General features: G+C 37.3%; 2 protein-coding genes and 1 long non-coding RNA gene across 4 annotated transcripts; 2 read left to right on the plus strand and 1 right to left on the minus strand.

The window, feature by feature from the left end:
* Positions 1 to 409: 409 nt before the first annotated feature.
* On the minus strand, positions 410 to 15,674 carry LOC103855553. The gene is made up of 36 exons (XM_009132553.3): positions 15,447 to 15,674; positions 15,280 to 15,358; positions 15,084 to 15,190; positions 14,521 to 14,996; positions 14,235 to 14,433; positions 13,842 to 14,144; positions 13,624 to 13,741; positions 13,387 to 13,524; positions 13,205 to 13,286; positions 12,788 to 13,071; positions 12,540 to 12,653; positions 12,218 to 12,462; positions 11,879 to 12,127; positions 11,632 to 11,787; positions 11,370 to 11,510; positions 11,037 to 11,276; positions 10,779 to 10,903; positions 10,572 to 10,689; positions 10,308 to 10,469; positions 10,076 to 10,223; positions 9,887 to 9,987; positions 9,647 to 9,808; positions 9,517 to 9,564; positions 9,300 to 9,407; positions 9,129 to 9,203; positions 9,004 to 9,054; positions 8,748 to 8,894; positions 8,519 to 8,649; positions 2,784 to 2,871; positions 2,640 to 2,699; positions 2,325 to 2,565; positions 2,078 to 2,229; positions 1,887 to 1,957; positions 1,506 to 1,662; positions 1,150 to 1,403; positions 410 to 536 (listed from the first exon to the last, which is right to left on the minus strand). Exons 1-35 carry the CDS (start codon positions 15,600 to 15,602, stop codon positions 1,239 to 1,241), a joined length of 5,397 nt encoding a protein of 1,798 aa, XP_009130801.1. The 5' UTR covers positions 15,603 to 15,674; the 3' UTR covers positions 410 to 536; positions 1,150 to 1,238.
* Positions 14,775 to 16,031, plus strand: LOC117127948. The gene is made up of 2 exons (XR_004450966.1): positions 14,775 to 14,989; positions 15,103 to 16,031. It is a non-coding gene; the product is annotated as an uncharacterized LOC117127948 (long non-coding RNA).
* Positions 16,032 to 23,397: 7,366 nt separating this feature from the next.
* Positions 23,398 to 26,307, plus strand: LOC103855561 (calcineurin B-like protein 1). 2 transcript variants are annotated; one of them, XM_009132572.3, is made up of 9 exons: positions 23,398 to 23,582; positions 23,984 to 24,098; positions 24,435 to 24,517; positions 24,814 to 24,873; positions 25,010 to 25,118; positions 25,201 to 25,253; positions 25,556 to 25,636; positions 25,746 to 25,858; positions 25,959 to 26,307. In XM_009132572.3, exons 2-9 carry the CDS (start codon positions 24,020 to 24,022, stop codon positions 26,020 to 26,022), a joined length of 642 nt encoding a protein of 213 aa, XP_009130820.1. In that variant the 5' UTR covers positions 23,398 to 23,582; positions 23,984 to 24,019; the 3' UTR covers positions 26,023 to 26,307. The 2 variants fall into 2 exon arrangements, with proteins under 2 accessions (XP_009130820.1, XP_009130811.1); XM_009132563.3 differs by having other exon boundaries at positions 23,406 to 23,582; positions 23,978 to 24,098.
* Positions 26,308 to 27,180: the final 873 nt, after the last annotated feature.

The raw sequence follows: 27,180 nt of genomic DNA on the forward strand, positions 1-27,180 counted from the left end.
GGCCTTTGCGGGCCGGGTAATGTTGCCAATTTACTATCACCATCGCATTTATATATCCTTAATACTCCCTCCGTTTTTTATTATAAGTCGTTTTGAAACTATGCACATAGATTAAGAAAATCATTAATTTCTTATATTTTCGAAACAAAAACATCATTAATTATTTATCTAACCACAATTTAACCAATAGAAAAATAGAAGATATATTATCATTGGTCAGACAACATTAATTACTAATAAATGTTACATAAAAAACCGAAAACGACATATAATTTGGAACAAAAAAGTTTCTCTAAAACGACTTATATTAAAAAACGGAGGGAGTAATGTTCAATGTCACTGTTAGAGTGATGATTTCCACATGCTGCAGTCTGCAGATACTCAACATGTAGTATTGAACAGTGATGGATTTACAGAAATCGAAAGATCATAATTAATTACGAATAACATGTGTCACTGTCAGTCTATCACAGACAAAACTGTAGATGAGTAGTAGTGTTACCAAAATTTTAAAATAGTGATTGAAATAAAACTGTAGATGAGTAGTAGTGTTACCAAAACTGTAGATGAAGGTCCCTCTCGCACCTTGAATAAGTGTTCTTCCTGGGTGCTTCTAGTCTCTGTGTTTCCTCTGTGGCTTCGTATGGCGAAGCAATATATCGAGGTGGAGGCGTGAAGATCTCCAGATGAAGGTGCGGTTGAGGTGGACCTTATCTCGAGTGTTGTCTCTTCACGGTTTTGTGCTTTAGTGTAGGCGTTGTGGTTTGGTAGTCGTCATCGTGAACAGGTAGTTCAGACGAGGTCTAGATGGTTCAGGCGTTGTCATTGTGAACTTGGGGTTCAAATGAAGTCTCAGCTCTTCCGTTCTATTGCATTGCGTGCTATCTTGCTTAGTTCGTGGTAAGAAATCCGGCTAGCTATTGATTGTTAAGTCTTTGCCCTTTTTATCTAGGTTTGATTTGATCTGGGTTTGTTGAAAGAGTTGATTTATATTTTAGTTGTTCATGTGTCACCCGTGTGTTTTGGGTTTTCGATCCCTTCTTTTGGGTTTAGCTTCCGGGGAGGTCTATATGTTCCGCCGGCTTCAATGTTACAATCTTGTATGTTTCTAATGTTATCAATGAAATTCAGAGGGAAAAAAAAAAAAAAAAACATCTTTATCTCATGTGAAAAAAACGTTGGTCATAACGTTTAATGCTATAAGTGTTTAGGCAAAATGATGGGAGGGAAGATCAAAACTATTGAATGCGTTGTTGGCGAGTGTATTCCCAGAGAGCAATGGCGCCGCTGACGTGGACGTTGAGGGACCTAACAACTCCTAGTTGTGGGATCTCCACACAAGCGTCCAGTATATGGATTATATCCACGGGTATGCCTTCCTTTTCCCGACCCAGCACCAAAACCTTTTCGAAACAACAACAGAGACAACAGTGATCATCAACACGATCCTTTTTTACTTCCATGGGGAAAGTGAGAGAGAAGTAAAAGAAAACTTCCAAACTTACAGTCTTCTTTGGGAACTGATACTTGTCCAGAGACACACTGTTAGCTGTCTGCTCCAGTCCCAAGATTGAGAAGCCTTCTCTTTTCTTTTTCTCCAAGAACAGTTTTAAACTGTTCACTGGGACTTCAACGATTGGAACCCATTTCTCAGCAGTCACGCTACAGAAAAGAGAGAGAGAAAAACACTTGTAAGTAGCCTGTCTACGGTTCTAACCATTCTGTTAATTCAGCAGGAACGTTAGGTCCATGTTTTCAGGGTGCAGATTTTTCTTGGCTACTTCATATTTACTGATCCATTTATCTTGTATTCTAAAGCAGACCCAACAACAGCATGAACTTGTGCTGTCCTTATACAATGAGGACTTCAATATATATGGCCTTACCTGATTAGTTGGAACTGTTTGTCGTGTATTATGCTTGCATCTCCAACGACAAGACCCGATGCTTTAAATATCTGGAAATTATGCAGCGAGAGAGGCATTGTTAATACTGAACTAAATACAAGAAGTACAAAACACCTAACTTTTGTTCTCTTCCTTTACTAGTCTAAATGGAAAGAAAGAGGTCGTTATACCTCGCATGTCCGGGCTAATCCAGCAAGATTAGGAATACGATCAACCAATGAAGCCACAAGGATCAAACTCTGTCGGCCAGATTTCAACCTCTCCACCTCCATGCTTCTAGATCGTAACAGCTGACTCACAAGCTCGTCTTCTTTCTCCATTTCTAAAATGTTACTACCCGTGTTAGCATCGTGCAGAGAGGCTGTACTGTACATACATAGTCTTCAGAAATAGACAGCTACGTAAAAAATTGCATACCAAAGAGCCGCTTGTATGTTTCTCCGTTTTGGAGCACAGAACTTGAACCAGCATCTTGCTTCTCATGTTTAGATAGAGTGATCTTCTTCTGGAAGTCCAACGAAGATGGTTCAGAAAGCCTGTCTTCATCTGATGTGGAAGTCATCAACCGACGGTTGGGCTCTTCTTCGATCTTGAAGCCTTCATTCTTAATGGTAACAATGTCCTTCGCCATGGAAGCACGAAGATCTTCCCTAACATCCTGCAAGACTTCATGATAAAGACAGAAACACACATACAAAAAAAAATTGTTATAAATTATGTTTATTTGCTTACATTCAGAAAAGAAATCACGTTATCCATGAGGCATGTTGGAACACATTCAAATTCACTTTCCTGCATCACCACAAAATATCTTGATAATGTTATTACTTGGCTGTATGATATATTTTTAAATGTCCAAATGTATAAATTGGTCACCTCAACACGATTGACAAAAACACCAGCCGGAGTGGCAGATGTGGTGGGATCATAGGCATCAAGATATCCTTCCATTGATGATCGCAATCTACACCAGGAAAAACAAAAACAAAAAACACAGCTGAATGTGTGTAAATAATAAACCAAATGTTAGTAGAGAGGCATTACGTCCTCCACTACTGTTCACGTACGGAAGGAGGAAGAAGGAAAAGGATCAGAAGGAATCTTCGAGGAAGGAGAGCGTGTCACGTGTGACAGCGTGATTGGGAGTATTACGAGGAATAAGGAATAACGGCGTTGGTGTGCTGGAGATAACGGTTAACGTCTAACGACTCACGTGATGTGTGACCGTCTACTTTTGCTTTTGCTTTTCAGTTGTTATTTATAGAGAGAGAGTTTGTACGAGAGAGGCATCAAGAGATTTGATCACAGTTGTAAAGGGAAGAGAGAGATCCCAGGATATAATTCTCTCAAGTCTTGTAGAACGTTTCTCAGATCTATAACATTTCTATTTCTCAAAGTATCACATAACAACTTGGTATCAGAGCCTTTCTTTTCTGGGAGACGATGGCGCCGGGAAAAAAAACTGATGTCGATGCGGTGATGGATAACCTGAGAGAAGAGGTGAGCAAGATCGGAGTGATGGAGGGTACGATGGAGGTTCTCAAGGAGTCGGTAGCTGAGATCCGAGATCGTATGGGTGTGTTGGAGAGGTTGGAGCAAAGGTTGAACGTGGATGATGAGACGAGGAAGCGAGAGCTCGCGGCTCTGTTTCAAGCGTCGTTGCGTCGTCATGAGGAGGAAGAGATCTCTCAGACGATCCAGCGACCAGGTAAACAGATCGCGACGGAGGAAGATCGTAGCGGACTCTATCGCGCAGGCGGATCAGGAACACGTTCGGAGTCGATAACAAGGAACGGAGAGGGGAGAGGAAACTTACAAAACCCCCTCGATCATCCTTGGCAACGGACGGAGGAAAGACACGATGAGAACATGAGGAAGCTGAAGATTCCGATCTTCAACGGTGAGAACGCGGAGAGCTGGGTGTTGCGTGTTGAACAATACTTCGAGCTGGAGGAGTTCTCGGAGGAGCGAAAGCTTCGGGTGGTGAGGATGTGCTTCGATGAGGAAGCACTGTTGTGGTATCGTTGGGAACGTGAACGTAATCCGTTTGAGAGTTGGGAGCAGATGAAGTTCCGCGTTTTAGAGCAGTTTGCCACGTCGCATGAGATGACGGCTAGGGAACGATTGATGACGTTGCGACAAGAGGGAACGGTTCGTGAGTACTGCCGTGATTTCATCTCACTGGCAACGAATGCTCCAGAAGTCCCAGATGTGATCTTGGAGACTGCGTTTTTGGTAGGGTTGAAGCCACAGATTCGTGCGGGAGTGAAGCTGATGGAGCCAAGAACGCTTCGGAAGATGATGAGCGTAGCTAAACTGGTGGAGGAGTGGTCAAGCTACGCTGATCAGACACCGGAGACGGCTAACGGGAAAAGTGCTAAAGGAGGAGGGCCGTGGGGGTCCACCCCATCATTACCGCGCAGTGGCGCCTCGAGTGGTAATGGGCTTGGGCCAAGTTCGAACCAAAAGCCCAAAACAACGGTGGGGACCGATAAGAATATTCCAGGAGAGAAACGACCGGTGGCTCAGAACCCTAATAACGGGGGAAAGGGAAGAGCGCCGTTCCGTCGCCTCTCACCGACGGAGTATGCGCGCTATCGAGCAGAAGGACTGTGTTTTCAATGTGGAGGGAAGTCCCACGCGAGGAGAGACTGTCCGAACAAGGAGTTGATGGTATTGGTGGTTCAAGAAGGGGATGAGGAGGAACCAGACGAGGAGGAAGGAGATGAGGTAACGGAGGATGAGACACCGGAGTTCGCGGAATGTGCTGCTTTATCGGCGAAGTCGGCGGCGGGAATTTCATCTCCGCGCACCATCAAACTTCGGGGAGTGGTCGGAGACATTGAAGCGTTAGTCCTCATTGACAGTGGAGCGACGCATAACTTCATCGACTACAGTTTGATGAAGAAGCTTGGGCTGGAAGCGGAGGAAACAAGGAGTTTTGGTGTGATTACTGGATCGGGAAAGCCAGTACGAGGAGGGGGAATATGCCGGAATGTGAGGTTGGAAATGCAGGGGTATTCTCTCATTTCAGATTTCTTACCGCTGGAGCTCAACAATGTGGATGTGATATTGGGGATACAGTGGTTGGAGACACTAGGGGAGACAAGAGTCAATTGGAAGTTACAGACGCTGAAGATACCAGTGCAGGGAAAGCTGATGGAGTTACAAGGAGATCCGGGCATCTGTAGCTCAGAAGTTTCAGTAAAAGCAATGAAGAAGGTGTTAGAGCAACAGGAGTTGAGTCTCTTGGTGGAGTGTCGGGAGCTGAGCTCTGACTCAGGTAGGGAGAGGAAGATTTCGAAACCGCTGGCGAGAATATTACGGGAGTTTGGAGGAGTGTTTGAAGAACCTCAGGGGTTACCTCCTACTCGAGATAGAGAACATGCGATAACTCTGACTCAGGGGAGTAATCCAGTGAGCGTCCGTCCTTTCCGTTACCCACATGCGCAGAAGGAGGAAATTGAGAGACAAGTGACTGCGATGCTGAAGGCGGGGATTATTCAGGAGAGCATAAGTCCCTTCTCTAGTCCAGTTCTGCTGGTGAAGAAGAAGGACGGAAGTTGGCGATTCTGTGTGGATTACCGTGCTTTAAACAAAGCCACGGTGATAGATAGCTATCCGATCCCGATGATCGATCAGTTGTTAGATGAATTGAGAGGAGCAACTGTGTTTTCAAAGCTAGATTTGAGGGCGGGTTATCACCAGATTCGAGTCAAGGCGGAGGATGTACCCAAGACTGCATTCAGGACACACGACGGGCATTACGAATTCCTCGTCATGCCCTTTGGACTTACCAATGCACCGGCCACATTCCAGTCGGTGATGAATGAAGTATTTCGACCGTTTCTGAGGCAGTTTGTCTTAGTCTTTTTTGACGATATTCTGGTATTTAGCAAGGACGATGTGGAGCATGCTAGACACCTAAGGCTAGTGCTTGAGAAGTTACAAGAGCATCAGTTATTTGCTAATAGAAAGAAGTGTGAGTTTGGATGCTCGAGCATTGAGTATTTGGGTCATGTGATATCAGCCAACGGAGTGGAGGCTGATCCTGTTAAAATCGTGGCAATGACGGAATGGCCAGAACCCAAGAACATCAAGGCGTTGAGGGGTTTTTTGGGTCTGACTGGATATTACCGCCGGTTTGTGCAAGGGTATGGAAGCATTGCGAAACCCTTAACAGACCTTTTGAAGAAGGACAAGTTCACGTGGAGTGAGACTGCTGCTGGTGCCTTCGTGAAGCTCAAACAAGCGATGACAACGGTACCAGTACTAGCACTTCCAGATTTTGCAGAGCAGTTTGTGGTCGAGTCCGACGCCTCCGGAAAGGGCTTAGGAGCAGTATTGATGCAGGGACAGCGACCAATTGCGTACTTTAGCCAAGTACTATCTGAGAGACAACAGCTAAAATCAGTGTACGAGCGGGAACTGATGGCGATTGTCTTCGCTATTCAGAAGTGGCGTCACTACTTACTTGGGAGGAAGTTCATAGTAAGGACAGACCAGAAGAGTTTAAAGTTCTTGTTGGAACAGCGAGAAATCAATATGGAGTATCAGCGGTGGCTTTCAAAGTTATTGGGTTTTGACTTTGACATCCACTACAAACCCGGGTTGGAGAATAAGGCGGCAGATGCATTATCAAGAAGGGGGGTGGGTACAGAATTGATGGCGATGTCGGTTCCTACTGCAATTCAGTTCAAGGATATTGAGGCTGAGTTGACAAGGGATGCATCGTTGCAGAAGATACTGACTGAGGTGTTGACTGACCCAGCGAGTCATCCTGAATATACAGTGGTTCAAGGGCGATTGTTACGGAAAGGGAAGCTGGTGATCCCTAAGGAGTCGAAGCTGATTGGAGTAATCCTGCAAGAGTTACATGATGGGCGTATGGGGGGTCATGGTGGCGTGCAACGCACACAGAGGAGAATTAATGAGATGTTCTACTGGATTGGAATGATGGGGGACATCAGGCGATATGTAGCGGCTTGTTCGGTGTGTCAACGTCACAAATACTCAACGTTGGCCCCCGGAGGGTTGCTACAACCATTGCGCATTCCAGAAGCTATTTGGGAAGACGTGGCTATGGATTTTATCGAAGGCTTGCCACGCTCAGAGGGGTATAACGCAGTACTGGTGGTGGTGGACCGGTTGTCAAAATACGCTCACTTCATCAGGCTTCGTCACCCTTTCACAGCAACTGAAGTCGCTTTGTTATTTGTTCAAGAGGTCATCAAGTTACACGGGTTTCCGAGGACAATTGTATCAGACAGAGACAGAGTGTTCACTAGTCAGTTTTGGAAAGAGCTGTTCCGCTTGTCGGGGACTACTTTGTGCATGAGCACAGCCTACCATCCTCAGTCAGATGGTCAGACAGAAGTGACAAACCGCGGCTTAGAGACATATTTGCGTTGTTTCACGAGCGATAAACCGAAGGCGTGGGCCCGTTACTTGCCGTGGGCTGAGCTGTGCTACAACTCTTCTTTTCACTCCGCCATCAAAATGACACCATTCAAAGCAGTTTACGGTCGGGATCCGCCTGCTCTTGTCAAGTACGAGCAAGGGTCTACGGCTAATGCCGATTTGGAAAGTCGTCTCTTGGAGCGAGATGAGATGTTAGCAACACTACGCGAACATATCAATCAGGCGCAACAGATGATGAAGAAGCAGGCTGATGGGCACCGCAGGGAGGTGACATTTGAGGTAGGGGATAAGGTGTATGTCAAGATACGTCCATACAGACAGCAGACTTTAGCTCGTCGAGTGAATGAGAAGTTATCTGCTCGTTTCTATGGACCGTTTGAGGTGATCATGCGCGTGGGGGAGGTCGCGTATCGTCTTAAACTACCAGAAGGGACTAAGATTCATCACACATTTCATGTGTCACAATTGAAGAAAGCGGTCGGGGGGGAAATTTCAGTGGCTCCACTTCCTCCTCAACTCACTCACGAAGGGGTGATGGAAGTTCAGCCTGAAGCGGTGTTGGGAACAAGAGTGAGTCCGACCTCCGGCCAAGATGAGGTACTAATCAGGTGGAAGGGATTACCAGATTATGAGAGCTCATGGGAATGGAGGAAAGTAATTCAGGGACAGTTTCCGGAGTTTGACCTTGAGGACAAGGTCAATTTTGCAGCGGAGGGTAATGTTAGTAGAGAGGCATTACGTCCTCCACTACTGTTCACGTACGGAAGGAGGAAGAAGGAAAAGGATCAGAAGGAATCTTCGAGGAAGGAGAGCGTGTCACGTGTGACAGCGTGATTGGGAGTATTACGAGGAATAAGGAATAACGGCGTTGGTGTGCTGGAGATAACGGTTAACGTCTAACGACTCACGTGATGTGTGACCGTCTACTTTTGCTTTTGCTTTTCAGTTGTTATTTATAGAGAGAGAGTTTGTACGAGAGAGGCATCAAGAGATTTGATCACAGTTGTAAAGGGAAGAGAGAGATCCCAGGATATAATTCTCTCAAGTCTTGTAGAACGTTTCTCAGATCTATAACATTTCTATTTCTCAAAGTATCACATAACACCAAAACCCTTGCTTTGTCCACAAAACTAAATCCTTATTTTTTAAAAATATGAAAACTTATAATCAGACTGAGTAGAACAACACACCTCGAACAATCAGGATTCTTGTCCAGGTAAGACTTCAAATTCTCAAAAGACAGTTTCTCCAACGGTATTTTCTGAGAGGATGTGGACTCCAAGGGGGGAAACAGTCTAAAGAGCACCCGATGCACTAATAACTGCGCAACCCGAAAAGAAAATAGAACAAGATTGATATATAATTGAAGGCCAATCTTAACCAAAAGAAGACAGAGATGAACATCTATATAAGACCAACCTGAGTGAAACCTCGTAAGCTGTGATGATGAGAAGTTAACAACGGAATTATTGGTGGAAGAAGTTCTCTCAAATTTGTCTGTTGAGCCATCTTTTCGGCATGAAGGATGACATTGGCTGCAATGAAGACATAGGACGAGAGAGCTTGCTGCATATTTACAAGACAACATCTATCAATACATTAAACAGAGAAAGTTCTGCATTGTATTTTTATTTTAGTAGTAGAGCGTCTAATGTGTATCTTGCACATGATTTACCTGAGCTTTAGTGTCGTAATTTTGCAGTATAGGAACTAACTGCTCTTTAACCTGTGATACAACAACCAAGTAAGACATGATATCATTTAGAGTTTGCTTACAAACCACATTATAAAGTACTTTACCAATGGTGGAAACTTCAGGTAAATGTTTATGGCAAATGTTTCCAGGTATTGTCGAACAGCAGGCAGGTTATTTCTCTGCAATCAAATCAAACACACAAACAATCAGCTTCAGTTTAAGTTGAAAATGACAAAATTTTATAAACAGTGCAGGCTATCTATTCCTAAACTTACATATAAGCAAATGTGCACATTGTCCATGACTTGGCCAACAATGTCATTGCTGACAAAGCGCGACATAATGCATATCATCTGCCACGCGCGTATTTTTCGTCTATGGATCTGTTAAAGAGAAACCAGCAATTACAGTCAATAGTGGTTTGTCACTTTTCTCAACTGTCCATCTACGAACTCAATGGAGGAAAACAAAGGAAAAGAATGCAACTCTTACAGCACTATACTTCTTGTAAAGCTCTTTTGCCAAGTCTTTATCATGCACCTGTGCCCTCAAGAAATGGACCCATTTAGATAATATGATCAGTACATATCATTTATTAATCAGAGTATCAGACAATAAGTACCGCTGCATCAAGAAGCTCCAATAGAAACAACTTTCCAGCCACAATAGCATCCTGGTAATCTTGATTTTGACATGCTGGTTCGGCCATATTGGCCAAATCAGCCAGCTTCTGAAACAGACCAGCGACTGACACACGTGCATACAACTCCGTGTTGATAAAAACCTGAGGAAAAAATGCAGAACATGTCACTTCGCTGAGTCAAATAAATTGAATCTATCATCTGCAAAAACTGACTCTTACTTCTGTCAGTTCAGGGTCTGGGTTCTTTGCCAGTAACGATACTTCAGTTCTTGCATCACTATTGTCAGATAACTCAGCTTCAAAATCCTCATCAAATGCAACTAAAAATCATAAAGTTAAAGGATAAGCAATTCAGTATCATACAGCGATCGCAGTGATGGCTTAATGGAAATAAAAGCTATTACAGACCAGAACCATAGAGAGTCAGAAGCTTCAATTCTTTAATGTAGTACTTGATCGTCCTAGGGTACATGAGCCACAGTCCTGTTAGGTGCAAGGCCGCAAGTCGAATTGTGCGTGGACTTTTCTGACCTTCCTCAAGTACTTTTTCAACAAACTGTGAAACAAGAGATTGCCAATAAAAGACACATTTTCCCTTCTGTTCTTTCAAAACATTTAATTAAGAAGGATAGATGCATACCCACTTCAGCGGTCCATCTCCATCTTCAGCTACGTGCATGTCTTTATTACTAAACAAAGAAGAATGCAGCACAGAAGACAAAAGCGCAGCGATGGGTGCGACCCTTCTCTTCTTGCAGCTGATATGCAATATCCAACATGATTTGACCAGCTGCCACATCGTCTGCTTGCAAGGCATCACAAGAAATGAGATATAGATTAATTATTCGAAAAGGATAAAGAAAAAAAAAACTCAATCAAATCTGTTTCAAACTCATTACAAAACCTGAGTATCCACACCCGAGAAACCATCCAAAGATGATTTCCCAGACGCAAGTATCCCCAAAGCAAGTCTGACAGATTTCAGCATAGGCAAAGCAGAACCCTCCCCAGCATTTTCAAGGCTGCCAAGTCGTAAACGGAAGATAGAAGCCACAAGAATGAGAAGTATGATAAAGTTCACGTCGACTAGAGTCACTAGGTCACATCTCACCTCTCTACAATATCATAAAATATGCTTTTGACTGTATCATCTGAGAAGAAAGACGTCCTATCTCCTGGAATACGTCTGGCATCAAGAACATTCATGACTGATAATAGAGACTCCACACAAAGCCACTGAATCAAGAACATTAGGGTCAGAATGTTTTTTTATCCCTCCAGAAGCAAAAGGCCACTGATGATAAGATCTTGTAACATGTATAATTCCACTGGTAAACAGCTATATCAATAGAATAAAAATGTGCATTACCTTCCAGCTAAGCAGAACAGCCCTTCTACTTCTTGCCAGAAGTCCTGCTGTGAGAAGATGGTTAATGTTGTGGAGGAAATCCGGAACTGAAGCTTGTAACCAATATTCACCATCCACCGTGGCTAATAATGTATTATCGTTTTCTAGAAGGTTGAAAGCTCTAGCTGAGCACAAGGACACAACTGCATTCAGTACAGCAGCTAGCGTTTCAAATGCTGCAAGATAGATCTCAGCTTCAGCCTGGTAAGAAACATTCGTCATGAATTAGTACATTGCGATCCCATACAGTTCATGCATCACATCAAACTTGAAAACTCAGGAGAATGGCATTACCTCAGAATTACAATTTTGAGATGATAACGTATGCTGGACGAACTTCCAAAAGAAAGTCAATGCTAATTTGAGTTCAGTAACACCACTAGTTACTTGACCACAGTATGACGAGATCAACCCAATAATTTTCACCGATGTTACCTGCTCATCAAAAAGCACTGAGATGAATCTCTTTTCAATGTTGTAGTTGTAGACGTGTTACTACAGGGAACTGGCCTTAAAGAAATTTGTACGCAATTTTCCTTAAGAAAAGAAATCATACAGCTTCTAGTACAGCTGTTGTAGTAGGAACAGATAGCCGGCGTTGACTTGGACCCCCTAGTTTTCCTGTGATAGAACCAGACAGAACACCATTCTCCACTGTAGTGTGAGACCAGAATATTGAGCAAGATGAATCAGCAAATGAAACCAGCTGCTTCTGTAATGTCAAGCCAGGAAGAAGAAAAAATCATAGTAAGCCAAGTTAATGAGAAGATAATTATATCATCGTCTGTCAAGAAAATGTTTACCAGTATCGATAAGAGAACAGCAGCAAACTTTTCATTAATAACTGAAGCACTACCAACGATCTGCTTGCCAGTTTCCTCAACAATGCCAATGCATGACTTGCTTTTCACCGAAGAACTAAGTTCAGAGACTCCATCTTGCATGTTCTGGAGCTCTAAGAGCATACTCAAAATAAAGATTAAAAACTTCGCAGGTGCTCGTTCTAAATGGTTCTTCTCTTGGAAAAAACTAACGCCGCTATTTTGCACAAACTGCAGAGTTACAGGGGATTGTCAAATTAGCAACGCAGTACACCTAAAAGAATCCATTGTGGAAAATAAATTTTAGCTGCTAAGTCAAACCATTATGATATCGGCGAGATGTTCTTCATCATTAACTGTAAGGAAAAATACTCTTGCCCATCGTTTTGTTTGGGATTCCCATGCTTCCAAGTCTTCATCATCAAAACCCTCAACATGATCACTGACAAATTCTTTCAGATACTCGTGAAGGCTCGATACAAGACGAGTGCCATCAGTACATAAACTGTCGGAAGTGTTTCTGTTGCACCCCTGGAGCCATTCTAGCATCGTTTTCCGCAATGAACCTGACATGGAAGAAAGCAAAGGATGTTAGATGATGAATTTGCATTTAATCTCCGTATGTAAAACGTCTCACGCTCACCATTATGGTCAGTAAACTCCCGAGGAATTGCTGAAACAAACTGCAATAGTGTTCCAAGAGGAACTTCACAAGGGTTCACCACTGAAGCAGCAGTTTCCAACACTTTTTGGCAAACTAGAGAATGAACAAAAAAAACATTCAAAGAATGGGTTTTAATGTGGTTAAATATAATGAGGGAGCCCCAAAAATTATAATTACTAATAGTCTAATACATATGAACAAATCGGTCAAGCTAACTGATTACGGACCTCGAGTACGGTATTTGTGATTAAAATGTTGTCTGCTGCTCTCTGCAACAAACTTCAAGACATCCAGTATATGTGACATCTCATCTTGGCTTAAATGTTCACTAGAAGGTTCTAGAGGAGTCCCAGAGAATCCATTTTCAAGATGCTCCATCTCCTTGTTCCCGTATCCTCCAACCACATATGCTGTAGAAACAATGCATTGTACCAAAGCCATAAATCCAGCCCTACCAAAAGACTGTTTCTTTGCAAGAGATGCCAAGTTGATCAAAAATCCAATCCGATTCCTATGAAGTGAAGAAACAGTTAGAAAAGTATAACAATAGAATTTTATGATTTAATAATTTTGCAGACCCTCGAGAACAGATCTAGTTAGTACTTCACCAAAATAAGATGATATAACAAACTGTGACACCTTACCTTGGGTTGAGGCAACTTGTGTACGCACACACATATTGAGCTGCACCTTCAATTGTTCTTGAGGTATAGATTCTTTTCAGCCCTGGGATAGTAGAATAAGCAAGAAATAATTCTAGTTAGTACTTCACCAAAGTGACAGTAAATGAAAGACAATGGAGTACATTTCTCCAAGAAGCACCTACCGAAGTCCTTGTGGTGTACAGAATCATTCAAAGCCTCTATGAAAGGCCCAAGAACGAAAGTTTGGGACATTGATTGTGTACATGTTTTGTATCTTCTCCACTCAATCCCCATAAAAGACTCCATGACCGTGCACCTGACTACAATTTTAGAATAGATGAATTAGCCACAGTACTGAAATGAAATGTAGATCTGGATCAGTCAAAATGTGTTGCCAACAAGGAGGTACACAACAGTACCTAGAGGATTATCATGACGAAAGCCTCGATTCCAAAGAACCTCTAGCCAATTAAATATTTCAGTTTCCTCATCTGGAGTTTCTTCATATCTGAACGATGATTTGATTAACAAATCAATCTGCGAGGTAAATTAAAAACTAATGAGCAGAGGAGACAAAGCAATGAAGCATCAAGCGCAGAAAAAAATTACAATTACCAAAGGAAAAAAAAGTCCTGACCTGGTTACTCCACACTGCTTCTACGAGATGAGTGCCGTACTCGTCAAGCATCTCATACAGGAGCACAAAAGCTTGCCACTGCTGCTGCTGACTAGTCAAAGCAGATTCAACAGAGCCATACAATTCTCCCACACCAAGTGACTTGGCTTCCTTTTCTGCCCACATCTCCTTTTTCGTCAAAGCACGGTGAACTGAGTTCCCTTCTGCCTTCTTGTCAGTACTCGTCTTACTCACTTCGCTTATGGATAAAACTGATTTCAGTATATGCAATGACTGCTTCCTTACTAAGCTCTCATCAAAAACCTGAAAGGAGAAGTTTTTTTACACTCATGGATGATCCATATAGTACAAAACTGAGAGAATCTGTAAGAATAGCGGGCACTTTTGCCATACCAAGCCTTTCTTGATTTCTTCCCAAAACTCTTGATCAGACCTAAAGTCAAATTCGACAGGGTCTTTTTCTGAGACATAACTTAGGGCTCCGTTAGAAGAAAGACACAAAGAGAGAACACTGTAAGCATCCCTTCTCTCTATTGATCCAACCGAGAACAGCTTCTTGCAGCATTCCCAAATCCTTTTCTTGAAGCCATTCCTGGAGTTTTAAACATCAGAACAAAATCCTTACGGAGAAAACTAACCAACCCAAAGGCGAATAATTGTTTGGGTTCATTGACCTCACCTTGAAAGTATGTACACATTCCCTTTAAGTGAAATCTTCAGAGAAGACTGAGCTGAAAACGCCTTGAAAACAGCAGGGAGGAGGAAACTAACAGCACACGAACGATGCTCCACACTTTGAGACAAAAGCCTCTCAGTAGTATTACACAAATCCCAAAGCAAACCAGCTGCAAAATCCTCAGCCTCTGGAGCTTCTTGGCGACTTCGAAAAGCAGCGTTCAGTATCAGATTCAAAAGATGGCACGACAGTGGAATCGGAAATGACTCAGACAAAGATCCAACGTAGTTTTCATCCTTATCATTTATATCCAAAGAGCCACCAAGCAACAGCTCTCCCCACCTGATGAAATCCGATTCTTCATGTTGAAGCATTCCCATCGAAACCCCAACTGATCTCAGTAGAAAAGGCACCAAACTCACTCTCAATATATCCAATGCACTAGTCTCGACCACAACATCAAAGAACGATTGTATTATCTAATACAAAACAAACAAAAGAAGAAAAAAAACAATAAGCTCAAGGAGATGTGACCAGCAGGAGGAGGAGGAGGATGAAGATTCAACCTTATTAAGCACATCCAAGTCATAAGCACGAACCATCTTCATAAGTGGAATAAACACTCTCCACACAAACAACTGCAACGCATTATGATTATCCTCATTACCAAACCCTGACTCAACCACCACAAAAAAAAACCTCAAATTAGTTTAATTCTTTGAAACCTCTAACAAGATTCATTTTTTTTTCCGAAGAACTCACCAGAACTCTTTAGTAGGTGACAAAGACCAGCCACCAACGAAGCAATGTGGTTGCAATCATCAGAATCGAACTTCTTCTCCTATTACAAAAAAAAAAAAAAAACATTGAAGCCTTTTCAATAAACCCCAATAGTGGACACGGAACTGAACTAAAGAAAGATCGTTTACCTCCGCGTGAAAAGGCAACTCTTTGATGAGGGATTCGAAGAGGGAGGAGGGAGACACGCCTGTGGAGCTTAGGACACAGTCGAGAAAAGCGGGAACAGCTGTTGGAGGAACTTGTTTGAAGCTCAGCGACAGTGAAGTAATCAGAGAGGAACTCATTGCTCGAACTTCCGAAAACAATGGCTGCAGCTAGCAGCCGGAGATAGATATCGGAAAAACGTAAAACGAATTTGAAATTAGATTTTTTTCCGACGAATCCCTCTCTTAAACCCTAGTAGGTATCTGAGGGGGAAAGAAATTTCAAACAGGTCCCTATACTTCTTTTTCCTTACATATATTGCCTAATAAATTGGATTCTTTTATTAATTTGGGATTAATTCGAGTGTTGTTACTTGTTATGTTTTAGCTGAAGCAAATTTATTTAAAAAAAATGCAGTTATCTAAAAAAATATTATTGAAATTGTAAATTAAAAATTATCCAACTAATTACAAAATAGAACTATTCAATTTGATTGGTTACACAATTTTTGATAAATTTAAAATTACTTAGAACAATGAAAACATAAAAAAATTCTAAACATTTTATATTGAGAGAGTATTTGCCAAGATTGAGTTTTCAATCTGTCTATTGATTTCTTTCAGATCTGTCGGAAGAGAGATATACAAATAAGATTATGGAATCTGTTGGTTATCATATGTGGTAACTAATGATCGAGCAACAGAGCTTCCTAAGAATATTGGGAGATATATATATGTGAAGTTTTGTTAGTCCGGCTAGTAAGGATGTGGATGATTGAAAAGTGAATGTAGATAGTCGAAGGCGCAATTAGACTTGCATATTTGCTAGCTAAATTCGCAAATCAACAGTAGATGAACTCTCATTTTCCCTAGAGACACGCATGCATTCCCCAACCAACTAATCTACTTGTTATCTAAAAAACTATCCAAACGGACAGTCCACTGTCCACACCATCAAAAGCATGAGATGCCAATCATGCAAAGACGTATAAGGTTCATGATATTTTTGTAAGGATCCAAAGATGTCCAGAGATCATATTAGAAGCTTGCCGTTTGACTATTTCCAGTTGAACACTTCATGAATCTCAAATAGAGTAAAAGACTTCTAGTTCCAAGAATCGTGGTTTGATTCGTCAAAGCCCATTTTTTTTTTATTACGAGAAGGTTTTGAACCAAAGTTGATGTGTGACTGATATCAGTTTTGTTTTAAACGTCATTGGATCATGTGACACAAAGGTTTTCTCTATGGTGTTTTCAGTTGAACTAACTAATACTTAGCCAACTGCGTATGAATTTGATAAGGTTTTTTAAGTAAGGTTTAGCTTTTCGTTAAATATGATAGAAATAATATTAAAAATTTGTGACTGATGACTTCTCAACTTTGATACACGATCGGCAACTTGGTTTGTTTCCATGGAGAATAATGAAACTTATCTCCCAACTGCCCACATCAGTGGGTTCCTACACTCTTGCTCATTCGGCTTCATTCATTCATCGGTTAGTGCTTAATTTTCTAATCTTATAATCACTGCAAGATTTTTCTATGTTCTTACTTGTATTTACTTGTATGGTATAACGAATCATTTTTTCATAGGTCATACATCATTTTACTACTTAAATTCAATCACATTTAAATAGAGAAGCCTTTCTCTTCATATTTAACCAACAAATAAGTGTATTTTGATGATATAGATAATTAAGACAACTTTAAAAACTTTTTAACATACAATATCATATATCACAAAGAAAGATGTTGCAATCACCCCCACCAGACAGCGCAATGTTCTCATTATGCCCCAAGATTGTCGCTCATGTTAGTGCGAATCCATACAAAAAAATTCACTCGTCTAGATCCAGTCTCATATTAGTGCGAATCTATAAAAAAAAGTTCAGTCGTCTAGATCCGGTTTTGATACCATTTAACACTCGGACCGCCCACGTCAATAGGCTCCTATTTCTACTCGCCCATAGACTCCATCACATTTGTGACGGTGCAATATTTTTTTAGAAGCTCAGAAAAATTATTTATTGGTTTTGCAAAACCACATAATTATTGATGTATTTTGATTTCATTTGTGTGGTACTCTGAATTCTTTTCCAATAGATCACATATCATTGTATTACTCCAAAATTAAAGTCCAATCACATTTACTTCTGAAAATTTATGTGCAAGTTGCTGAAAATAAATTATTTTTTTTTTAAGTTGCTGAAAATAATTGCACTTTAACAAATAGATAGTTACAGTATTATATAAGACAAACTGGAATGTTAAGCTCCACTTCTCCGCCCCAGCTATATGTGCTCCGTAAGCATGTACCGTCCTTTACCCTTGGTAAGAGCCTTACCGTTTTCTCTCATGACAATCGATTTATGTCCGCAAAAAACTATATACCTTTTAACCTTTTTTGAACAAAAAACTATATACCTTTGATCAAAAAATAACGATATACCTATATTTTAAAAATAATTCAAATATAAAACATTGTCAACCTTTTACCGACGCGTGCCCGACTCGTCCGGTGTTTATGTGAAAGAGTCAATTCAAGCCAACCATTATAGTAGCTTAATGGATTTCAACACTAAAAGACTAATATCTTAAGTAAATCGTTTTTACATTGATGATTTAAACATTTCGGTACCGATTTCAGTCTTGTATAGTTTTCTTTTTAGCCGGCCTGTATTTTTATAATAAGTCTATTTCTGATTACTCATTTATCCATTTTTGTAAATTCATCTGAATATAATCCAGTTACATACTTTGTATATCATTGAAAACAATTTGCAGACCTGCGATTATATTAAAACTCAGGAGAATGGCATTACCTCAGCACTGGGAAATAATAATATTTTTTAAAACAATTTCAACAAACAGAAACCGGGGTATGACATGAATATGTTCGAATAAAAAAATGGAAGTTGCTTTAACATACAGAATAATGAAATTATTAATTATTCACAAGATAGCCAATTTTTATTTTATATACCTTTGGAAAAGTGATGTTCAGCTCGAGCAACGGCGGGAGAATAAAAGTTATTAATCATAATCAATCAAATTAATATAATACAATTGTCTTGTTGTCTTGAACGATAATCATGGTCAGGTCGTGATTAAGGTCTTAAATATGTTAAACTTTGCCTGCCATGTTGCAGACCTGCGAACGAACTTACATCGACCGGTCTGCTTCATTATTTAAAACATAATAAATTCCTTTTGTTTCTAAAAAAGTATATTTATATGTTTTACTTATATTAAGAAAACATAAAAAATTAATAATAAATATATTGTTTTTCTATTTTCCAAATTTCCATCATTCTAAACAATACTATTCAAAAAATATTTTTTTTTTAATTTGCAATATAATATTATTAAATAATAAAAACTGCATAGAAAACTTCAGACATACATTTTTTGAAATGTTTTTTTTACTGTAAAACATTCATCTTTTAGGAATATATGGAATAATACTTCATAATTAAATGATTCAAAAATATTGGTATCATTTGGCTTCAATATTTATTTGGTTGACAAACATATACTAAAATGATCAGACTGTCTAAACAAATAATTACAGTTAAACCTCTTAGAGTATCTATCTTATTAAAACTCAAGTACAAAATTGGAGTGTTTGGAGACTTGAATAGGACTTTTAAAAATTTGGAGTGTTTGGAAACATGGATTGCAGTCTTTTAAAAAAAAATATTTTTGTTTGAAAACAAGGATAGTAGTATTAAGAAAAAAAAGTAATGGGCTTATGTTTTTTTAAAAAATTGAAAGTTATCTAGGCCACTTTTAAAATATACCAAAATGGGTCAATCTAATTCCCTAAAATTTTTTTTTCTAAACTAACCATAAAACAAAATTTAAATTTTATATACATATTTCAAATCAAAATAATAATTCAAATTTGATTTATATAAAAAATTGATTCAAAAATATACATATATTCAAAAATTGATTTTTACTAAACTATTTTTCAATAACCATTATAAAAAAATATTGTCAATATATATAAGAAAAATATAATACAAAGCCCAATTTGAAATACCAACTCAAATTATGGTTTTCATATTTCATATCTATCTTATTAAAACTCAAGTACAAAATTGGAGTGTTTGGAGACTTGAATAGGACTTTTAAAAATTTGGAGTGTTTGGAAACATGGATTGCAGTCTTTTAAAAAAAAATATTTTGTTTGAAAACAAGGATAGTAGTATTAAGAAAAAAAAGTAATGGGCTTATGTTTTTTTAAAAAATTGAAAGTTATCTAGGCCACTTTTAAAATATACCAAAATGGGTCAATCTAATTCCCTAAAATTTTTTTTTCTAAACTAACCATAAAACAAAATTTAAATTTTATATACATATTTCAAATCAAAATAATAATTCAAATTTGATTTATATAAAAATTGATTCAAAAATATACATATATTCAAAAATGGATTTTTACTAAACTATTTTTCAATAACCATTATAAAAAAATATTGTCAATATATATAAGAAAAATATAATACAAAGCCCAATTTGAAATACCAACTCAAATTATGGTTTTCATATTTCATATTAAGTTTTAAAAATATAATATATGTAATTATTTATATGATGGTATGTATAAAATGCTATTAATTATATGATTACTTATATGATGGTACATATAAAATACGATTAATTATATGATGATAAAATACGATATATAATAATGACTAGGGATGGGCTTTTGGATACCCATACGGGTTTAGTTCTGATCGGTTTGTATTTTGGGTTTTCGGGGTCAAAGATTTCAGCCTTATTAGAATGTTTCTAAATTTTGGTTTGAGTTCGATTTGGATCTTTGCGGGTTTAGTTTGGGTTTGGATAACTAATTTAAATTATTTTTAAAGTCTTAAATCATTATATATTTTAAATTTCTCAAAATATATAAATAAAATAATATATTACGTATAAATTTGAATAACATATGTCATAATACTTAAGCTTAACATATCAATTGGCTTGATTTAAAATTTTGGATACGAAATCAATAATTATTTTAAGTATTTTTGGTGATTTGAGTATACTTTAACTATTTCAGATATTTACTTTTGACTATCTATATATATTTTCAAGTATTTAAACCAATTTAAAAGTATCATTTTTGATGTTTTATATACGTTAAATCTAAAAATAATTAATATATATAAGTATATAAATCTATTTTTAGATAAATTCGGATACCCAAATACTTCGGTTCGGATCAGATTCGGTTCTCTAAATAACAAAATTTTGAATAATTAGAATATTTAATCAATTTATGTTTGGGTTTGGTACTATATCTTTGGATCGGTATCGGTTATGTTCCTCGGATTCATTTTTCCAAATCCTAATAATTACATGAAAAACAAATATCAACATATTTTTCAAAATATACACCCGCGCGCCTGCGCGGGTCAAAATCTAGTTATTATTATTGGTGAGACTCGAATAATTAAAGTGTTGTCATTTTATAATTAAAATGTTTTCATTTTATAATTAAAGTGTTATCATTTTATAGTGATATATCTATTAAAGATTAATTATTTTACTATTAATTTACAATTGTCTCAATAACTGTTTTAGAAGATTTTGAGTTTTAATTTTAAGACGCGGTAGTGGTTTTTCTCAATTTTTAATATTTTTATATTTTCATTTGAAATTCTATGACTTTAATAGCTTTAAACTCTTTATATTAAATAAACGAGTTAAACTAAAAAAATCAATCATTGAATTATTATAATGAACGTTTTAAAATGATGTGTCAATATGCATTGAAGCTTGGTTGAAGTGTGAAATCCATATCATATGAATAAAGGTATGTTCACGATTGAATAGATCCTTTTAGATGTGGAGTTGCACAACTATCTCACGAGAGATTAACAACTCAACTTTACAATAACAACTCAATTCTACAATTCTTTTGATATCTTCAATATGTTTTTATGTTTAACTTATGAGATTATGTTATATGTTGTGTGATGTATGATAAGCCTGATTCTGATATCCAAGGAATTTAATGGTCGAAGTCTTTGTGTCAACAATCTCGATTACTTAAGAAACTTGTTAGGATTCAAAGTTTTTTTTGTGTCTCTTTGTGTGTTTAATTTCAAAAATGATTTTTTAACTCATCTACATTTTTGGTGTCATGGCTTGAATGTTTCAAATTGAACTCTAAGTTGTGTTTGATTGTGTTATACTTTTTTTTATGTTTAAGTTGATAGATTAATTAGATTTATTTCAGTTTAACTGAATTTCGGGTGCACTCAAAAAAAAATTAAGCTGAAACAAAACTTACTCATCCATTGTCGGATATAATTTCCACTACTCAAATCGACTAAGAACCGTTGATATCCAATCTGAAACCAAACGAAATTTTATAAAGTATATGTTGGATATTGAATTCATTTGTTCGGTAGATCTGGAGCGAACATATCCTGCCTGAACCTGACCTAAATCCCCCAAAAATCCAAAACTTATTTATACACCTATTAGATCATTTATGAGTTTTAGACACTACACCAATTTGGTTTGTTTATTTACAAGAATCAAATGATGTTGCACCGAGTAAAAGATCAGAACCTGTCTCGTGACTAATTCATATCATTAATAATAATAAAAAGCTGCTAAAATCAATAATCTACTGACACTAGATTTTAAAAATTTTAAATACAAAATCCCTTCAATAATCTACTGATAAGAAAAAAAATGAAAAAAACAGTAAGAGAAAATAAAAATAAAAAGCATACGCAAAATGAAAGAAGAGTGTCGACCACCAACACTCAAGTCTCAAGGAACATCACACTATGATATTGATTGGCAAAACATTAGCATTATACTCTTTGTTATCCAATCAATATTTGTTAGAAAACAATTTACCAAATACTAATGCTTTTCAAATGATATTTGCTCAATGCTCTTATGTAGAGCTTTTACTAGAGCATTTGTATTTATGATTTATAAAATTAAGAAAATTATAAAATTATTTAATTTTTTAATAATATCATGAAATTATGTTTAAATCCAAAAAAAAAATTTATTTAAAAAATAATAATTTTACAATTAAAATATTTTTAAAAATAATAATATTTCACAATTAAAATATAATTAATTAAAAAAATTATATAATTATATTAGATTTTAAATGTGGTTAATTATATAAATTAAATTAATTTTTTAAAAAATATATATATATACTATTTTAATATATATATATCATATATTATATACTAATTTTTAATAATTTCAAATAGCACGATGCTACTGTTCTACCAATCATTATATTAAATAGTTTAACGAGAGCATACAATTTTTACAGCATACTGCTTCAATAACAACTGCTTCTTTTATCATAAGCTTTGCCAATCAATGCCTACGACCAGTAGAAGAAAATATGATGTTTCCCGAATTTATTGCTGGTATTTTTTACATTAGTTTCCAAATTTTTAGCTCAAAGGCTGGGCCATTCCTTCTTCTTTTAATTCCTAGAACAAAAAAAAATCCTAGAAAAATATAATAGTAGTCGGGGCTACAGAGGTTCGTATATTCTGAATATTCCTGGTGAGGTGCCATTTCTACTTTTTGAGTTTTGACTATTAAAATGGACGTATCTTTGAATTTCCATGATGTACGTGAAAGAATATATATTTGAATTAGCTGAACTTTTGAATTGCTTATGTGTTTTTATTTTTTTAGACGGTTAATAATTTCGTGAATGCTTACGTAATTTAGAAAAAATATAAACTGTATTTCTGAAAAAGACAGAAGAGAAATTGTACAGAATGAAAAGGAACAGAAATGAAATAGGTGTGTTCAGGTAGGGGTCTAACTGAAAGACACACGAAGGATCTATTAACTTCCAAAACTGACTCGTCTTCCACGCGCTTACGACCTTCCCACGTGCGGCATCCCGTTTTATAAAGCCAGCCGCTACTTCATTCTCAATTATTCCAAAGAAAAAAAAAAGGTAAATTGATTATCAACCGTCAGATTATTCATATTGCCATCAACGTTAACCAATCTCTACACAGATCATCTGCCTTCTCTCTATTTTTTGCTGTTTTTCGCTCCTCCCCTCTCTGTATCTCTCCGGCTAGCCGTTCTCTAACGTGGTGGTGAGTGTTTTTGCTTTTGATCATTTATAATTTATCTTTCAGTTGAATTTCTCGGTGTGCTTACATTTACCTTCTTTGATTCTACTTTCTTGGTTGGAATTGTGTTTTCTGGTATACTTTTTGGATGTCATATTTTCTATGTTATGAATTCGAACAACGTACGTTGTGTATTTACGATATTGACTTGAAGAAGATGATAGAGATTCTAGACTGATCTCTTTCGTTGTTGTTGCTGTTTTGTTTCTAAGACGGTTCTGCAAATTTTATTTGTTGGTCTGTTCCTATTTAAATGGAGCTTGTTTTATTCAAAGTCTTGTGTTCTGTTTCCATGTAGATGTTTTTTTTTAACTTTAATATGTGTAGATTTTAAAAAGAATGTTTGTGACTATGGGCAGTAACAGTAGCAGCCGTTGGATTATCGCGGTTTCCATCTGTAAATGGGCTGCTTCCACTCAAAGGTAGCTAGAGAATTCCGAGGACACGAAGACCCTGTTAAGCTTGCCTCCGAGACTGCCTGTAAGTTACTACTTGTGATTCCTTTGCATGTTCATTTGTTTCCTGATATGAAATTCATCTGCTTCATTATATCTTGTCCTTCTTCTCTGCTCGTTGATCTAGTTTAAATTGTTCCACAGTTTTAACATGTTTCTCGTTACCAATACCAATTACCTAATCTTTATTCTTGTTCACAACCGGCTTCAGTTTTACTGGCTTAGTATATTTTAATGCAAAAACCTGTCAAGAATGGTTCACAACCGGTTTATGTAAAAACTTCATTGATGTTTTTGTTGGGTTCTTGGAACTTTTTGTTTAATCTTGCAGTGTGGCTTGTTTTTGTTTCTTTTTTTTCAGTTAGTGTGAGTGAGGTTGAAGCATTGTTTGAGCTCTTCAAGAGCATAAGCAGTTCGGTTGTTGATGATGGTTTGATTAACAAGGTACATACAGATTCAATTAATTATGTTTCTTTGACCCCACTCTAATAATATTTTTCCTCTTTACGCTTTTCATCTATAGTATTATTCCACTTAGTTGACTTTTCACCAATATCGTCCATGCTATCTGTCTATAATCTAGTCTATATTGCACCACTAATTCGATGTATCATAGCCCTTAATGTTTGACTCGAGTTTCCTTTATTTTATTGGTCGTTTTTGGTTTTGAATTATGAGGCTTTCATGGCCCACGTTTCTTATGTTTTGTTTTTTAATTATGTCCCTTCACGTGTATGCAGGAGGAGTTTCAACTTGCTTTATTCAAGAGCAGGAAGAGGGAGAATATATTTGCTAACAGGGTAAATTTATCAGTTCCTCAGAATTATACAAATTTGGTCTTCTGGAAGATTGATCTGAGCCTAAAAACTCTTGTCTTAATCGAAAAGATACTTATGTCCTCCATTAAACTAAACAGTTATGCTTCCTTCCTTGCAGATATTTGATATGTTTGATGTTAAACGAAAAGGAGTAATTGATTTTGGAGACTTTGTAAGATCGCTCAATGTGTTCCACCCCAATGCTTCTCTAGAAGATAAAATTGATTGTAAGTTGTGACATAAAAGAGTTTGTTCATATCTTTGTATGAAGAGCTTTATTGATTCTTTGTCAACATTTTTATTTCTCAGTTACGTTTAGGCTTTATGACATGGACTGCACGGGTTACATTGAACGTCAGGAGGTAATAATAATATTCATTCTGGATATTTTGGACCACTTGCAATATTTTATGTAATTCAATATTCCAATACCGACATATAGCCTGCCTCTGTTTAATGTACTGAGACCATTATTCAAACCGTCTAAACAACTTGTAAAAGAAAGTTCAGAAGAGTCCTCTTGTAGTTTAGGTTTAATGCTTGCAAGCTTTGATTGCTAATCATGAAAGATATTTACTATGTTGGCAACATGTTTCTGAATATGCATCCCTTACTTAGAATGTCCTTGCAGAAAATCATTATTATGTGTGATATTTTTGTGCAGGTTAAGCAAATGTTGATTGCCCTTCTCTGTGAATCTGAAATGAAGTTGGCCGATGAAACCATAGAGATAATACTAGATAAGGTTTGTAGTCTGTTTAGTTAAAAAGTTTTTTGTCTTTCTTGTAGTTAATACACATCTGAGTTAAAGTTATAACATGGTATATGTTTCTTTATTTTCATAAATGAAACAGACATTTGAGGATGCAGACGTCAATCAGGATGGAAAGATTGATAAACTAGAGTGGAGCGATTTCGTGAACAAGAACCCATCATTACTTAAGATCATGACACTCCCATATCTCAGGTACTTTTTTACACATTATGGAAGCAAAACGAAAAAAAAAATGATAAATGAGAAAAAAATGAGAGATAAGTTTTCTTAACTTAGAGGTGAATCTATGCAGGGATATTACGACAACGTTTCCGAGCTTTGTATTTAATTCTGAGGTCGATGAGATTGCCACATGAAGAAAGAAAGAACAAGACCAGCGAGTGTTTGCAAACACAGTAGAACTAGAGAATATATTTTTTTTCTTTTAATTGTTTCGTTATCTGGGTTCCTATTTGCTTCTCAGAACAGTTTTGAAATCCTAGCTGAAAAAAAAAACAAAGAGCGTATCACCAATCCAATCCTGTAAGTCATATGTATACTTAGGAAGTGTTGATGAGTTTGTAGTATTGTACATACCACACATCATATACGTTTGTTCAGATTTGTTAAAAACCCAAGTTGTGGTATACAAGTGTTAAAAATTGACTTGGGGCAAAACAAAGTTTTCTATTTATAAAGAGATGATGCTAGAAACGAAAAGTCGTCGGTCTACAAACCTTAAAATGGCCGTGATTTTCCCGAACTTTCAGGAGCAACAATCCCACTTCTTGGGGTAAACCGAAGTATGGTTAAACTATTTGAACTGAAATAACGAGCAAGTTATCGGGTTAATCGCAAACCGGATCAAACCTCTTGTCTTGTGTGCGCCGAGATGGAATCCCAACACATTTGAAAGACAAGTGTCGAATTATTTACATCTATATATACCACACGACAATCTGGCCTCAGAACCTTCGGGACGGGCTAGAGGGTTTTGTTCTCTTTCATTTTAGACTTTATCTCTTACAATAAACTGGAAAGAGGCTAATCGTTAAAAATAAATTATATCCCTTGAACAAGTCCTATCAAAAAAATATAACTCGACTCCGTTGATTAAGAGGAGGTTAAAGGAACGTGCGAACTTGAAAGGGAAACAAAAGAAACTATCTATCCATACAAAGCGACGACTGAGTTCAAAGAACATTCACAAATACACAATTATTCATCATCACTTTACAATTTTATAGTTTTTTAATCGTCTTTGATCGATCAATAAACATCTTTCAAGTAACTCACTATCAACTTCGTACACGTACATGTGCCGAATTCAGATTAAATAACTAAAGTTTAAGGTTCGTTGCCAATATTATTTCAAGTTCAGGGAGTTATTTAGCAATTTCGGTGAAATTACGAAATCAAATAATGGGCCTTTGATAAATGGACCTGATCCAGTGATTCACTTCAACATTTACACTGAAAGCCCAAAGCGCAACAGAGTCAGCAAAACCGAGTTAACTCGTGAAACTCGCTCTGTC

The sequence above is a fragment of the Brassica rapa genome, chromosome A01 (genome assembly GCF_000309985.2).
Source record: "Brassica rapa cultivar Chiifu-401-42 chromosome A01, CAAS_Brap_v3.01, whole genome shotgun sequence".
NCBI lineage: Eukaryota > Viridiplantae > Streptophyta > Magnoliopsida > Brassicales > Brassicaceae > Brassica > Brassica rapa.

Bases quoted from the DNA above. Each gene is read 5' to 3' on its own strand.
- LOC103855561 (XM_009132572.3), top strand. From the start codon at position 24,020: ATGGGCTGCTTCCACTCAAAGGTAGCTAGAGAATTCCGAGGACACGAA. The intron at 24,874-25,009 runs GTAAATTTATCA...CCTTCCTTGCAG, and splicing joins AGAATATATTTGCTAACAGG to ATATTTGATATGTTTGATGT. The intron at 25,859-25,958 runs GTACTTTTTTAC...GAATCTATGCAG, and splicing joins ATGACACTCCCATATCTCAG to GGATATTACGACAACGTTTC.
- LOC103855553 (XM_009132553.3), bottom strand. From the start codon at position 15,602: ATGAGTTCCTCTCTGATTACTTCACTGTCGCTGAGCTTCAAACAAGTT. The intron at 14,434-14,520 runs GTGAGGTCAATG...TTAAAACTCCAG, and splicing joins AATGTGTACATACTTTCAAG to GAATGGCTTCAAGAAAAGGA. The intron at 1,404-1,505 runs GTAAGTTTGGAA...TGTTTCGAAAAG, and splicing joins ATCAGTTCCCAAAGAAGACT to GTTTTGGTGCTGGGTCGGGA.